The sequence below is a fragment of the Trichosurus vulpecula genome, chromosome 6, assembly GCF_011100635.1.
Source record: "Trichosurus vulpecula isolate mTriVul1 chromosome 6, mTriVul1.pri, whole genome shotgun sequence".
NCBI lineage: Eukaryota > Metazoa > Chordata > Mammalia > Diprotodontia > Phalangeridae > Trichosurus > Trichosurus vulpecula.
Window position 1 is genome coordinate 13,817,503 of NC_050578.1, and position 2,621 is coordinate 13,820,123.

A 2,621-nucleotide genomic window follows, 5' to 3' on the forward strand; every position below is an offset into this window, starting at 1 on the left:
AAGCTTAGAGCTGGAAGGACCTTAGATTTCATCTAAGTTCATCACCCACCTCATTTGATGAATAAGCTGACAGAAGTCCACGTTGGTTAATGTAAAAAGTGACTCGCCAGAACTCACTCAGGTAGTAAGCGGCTGAGCTGGAGTTGGTATTCATGCCTTGTTCTTCAGCTGTGTCCCTACATGACCTTATGGACTCTGTCCACAGGGTTTTCTTGGCAAAGTTGCTGTACAGGTTTGCCATTTCCTTCTGCAGTGTGTCCTCCTTTTTACAGATGAGGAACTGAGGAAAACTAAGGTTAAGTTACTTACCCAGGGTCATTCAGCTAGCTAGTATCTGAGGCTGTATTTGAACTCAGTTCTTCCTGATTCTAGGCCTGGTGTTCTATTTACTATACCATCTAAGTGCCTCTGGTACTCATGTCTAGAAACTCAGAGTTCAACTCTATGTTCTGTATACTTTTTATATATGTATATGCATCTATGTATGTATATATGTAGGTATATGTATACATATATATAGTTGAATACATACATTCAAATATAACGATATATTTCCACAATATCACACTGCCTCCCAACAAGTTGCTTCCTTCCAGTAGCATGTACAGTCCTTGAATGCAGAAACTATGTGATTTGTGTCTCTATATCCCCAACATCTAGATACAGAAGTAGGAGGCTAATAAATCATTAAATTGAATTCCTACTTCACAGGCTTCTTTGAAATACCAATTGAAATCATAGATGTGAAGGGACTCCAAAAACTCTCAAACTGCCATTGAAATGTTAGGAATCATTACTAAAACATGTCTGGTTTTATTATTAAAAGATATTAAAAATAAAATATTATTAAAAGATATTATTAAGATATATAAAAGATAAACATCTCTGGTTTGCAAGGGGAATGGAGGGAAACCCTACCTTCATTTTTGAGCCCACTGATACTTGAGAAACTTGGGTCTATCTCCATGTAACAATATCAGAATGGCTCAAAGATCCACTCCAACAAGAATTTGAAATGAAATTGACAACCAAAAGTGTTGGCAAGTCCCTGGAAGGTTTTGAGGTACAGCTTCTTCCTCTGTAAAATGGGCAGTCCATAGACCTTGCAGGTTTGCCTTGAGCAGTGCGTAAACTATGAAGTGCTATGTAAATATTAGCTCTTATTTCTTATGGTAATTACATTGATAATAATTAGATAGTATGGCTGGCTAGAACCCTGAAATATCTAGTTTTCTAAAGGTTTCTCCATAAAAATATACTGTATCAATCAGTTTAACCAAAGTTAGTGGGAACTTTTTTTTTGGCTACTAGGCCTGTAAATACAGCTTCCTAGGGTACTGCCAATTTACTTGGTTTGGAAGTCACTTGAGCACAAGTTCAGTACAGAGAAATTAGATGCTGTCATGGATCCTGCTGATAAGCCATGAAAAAAATGGATTCTTTTAATAGAAAGTATAAAGATAATGTACAGCCTTGGGAATTCTTGGGAGTGAAAATACAAAGGAAAGTTTTGATAAATTTCTAACTTATCAAATCATTTAATAAGTTTTTCTGTAACTACTATAACTTTTCTTCAGTTGCTGTATAATGGTTTTAAAATGCTTATAAAGCACTCAGTGTGGTAGACATAATCAGAGAATTAATATTATTGCCATCTGTTCAGCCATATAAAAAGCAACTTAAAAAATTACTAGAAATCCACAATTTAAAAGGTAAGCGGAGAGACCAGTAATCAAAACTAGCATTTCCTAGTCAAGCACCATGATTCAAGTAACAGAATCTCCCATGCAGGTATAGGGGTCAGAGGAGTCCAGGAGGAGTAATAAAGGGTAGTTTTGGTGTTAGAGGTATATTTTAGCTCAAAAGCATCTCAGTGTATCTCGGGATGAAGAAAATCATCCAGTCTTGGAGGAGAGAATGGGAGCTTTTGTTTCAAACAGGAAAGCATCCAGATGACATTACTAGATGTTGGCATTAAGAGCTAGGAGGTTTCTTCTTGGCATCTACATCTTTTTTAATCTCTTTGAGCTTTTCGGCCAAGTTTGGAATGTCATAGTTCTGAGCCAGATACATCCCAACCACATTGCCAAGTGTAAATCCTAGCAAAAACTGAATCATAGTGATAGCGATGGCAGTGGCAGCTACAACTGAAGCAAGAGGCCAGACCCTCTATCCCTCCCTCACTAATATAATTTTTAAGGGTCTAGGTCTGGAGACCTGTAAAAAATTTTAAGTATAATAATCGCATTGGGTTTAGATGCTTCAGTTTTTCTAAATTCTTTTTAATTAAAGTGGGCTTTAGCTCCTTGCCAATTCATCCCTCTGTAAGCTAGCAACCTAGCCTTTTGTCTTCACAAGACCTTTGGTTCTTTTACTTTAGTGATCATAAAATCATAGATTTAGGATTAGAAATATCCTTAGAGATTATCTAATCACTTTATTTTAGAGAAGTGACTATCCCCTGGTAAGGTGCATGGTAAGTAACAATTTCAAGATAAATCTGGTGATTTTTCCTCTGCTCTCCATGTACCATACAAACACCTTAGGGAGAAGCATCTTTATACCAGATTTCTCATTAGAACCTCAGGGTCAGTGCACAACTTTCTCCATTCTTCCTCCTT

General features: G+C 36.7%; 1 protein-coding gene across 1 annotated transcript; it reads right to left on the reverse strand.

Moving 5' to 3' along the window:
- Nucleotides 1-1,965: 1,965 nt before the first annotated feature.
- LOC118853738 (short transmembrane mitochondrial protein 1-like) lies at nt 1,966-2,118 on the reverse strand. Its single transcript, XM_036763928.1, has one exon. It carries the CDS (start codon nt 2,116-2,118, stop codon nt 1,975-1,977), a length of 144 nt encoding a protein of 47 aa, XP_036619823.1. The 3' UTR covers nt 1,966-1,974.
- Nucleotides 2,119-2,621: the final 503 nt, after the last annotated feature.

Excerpts from the sequence above, each read along its gene's own strand:
- LOC118853738 (XM_036763928.1), bottom strand. The coding sequence starts at position 2,118 with ATGATTCAGTTTTTGCTAGGATTTACACTTGGCAATGTGGTTGGGATG.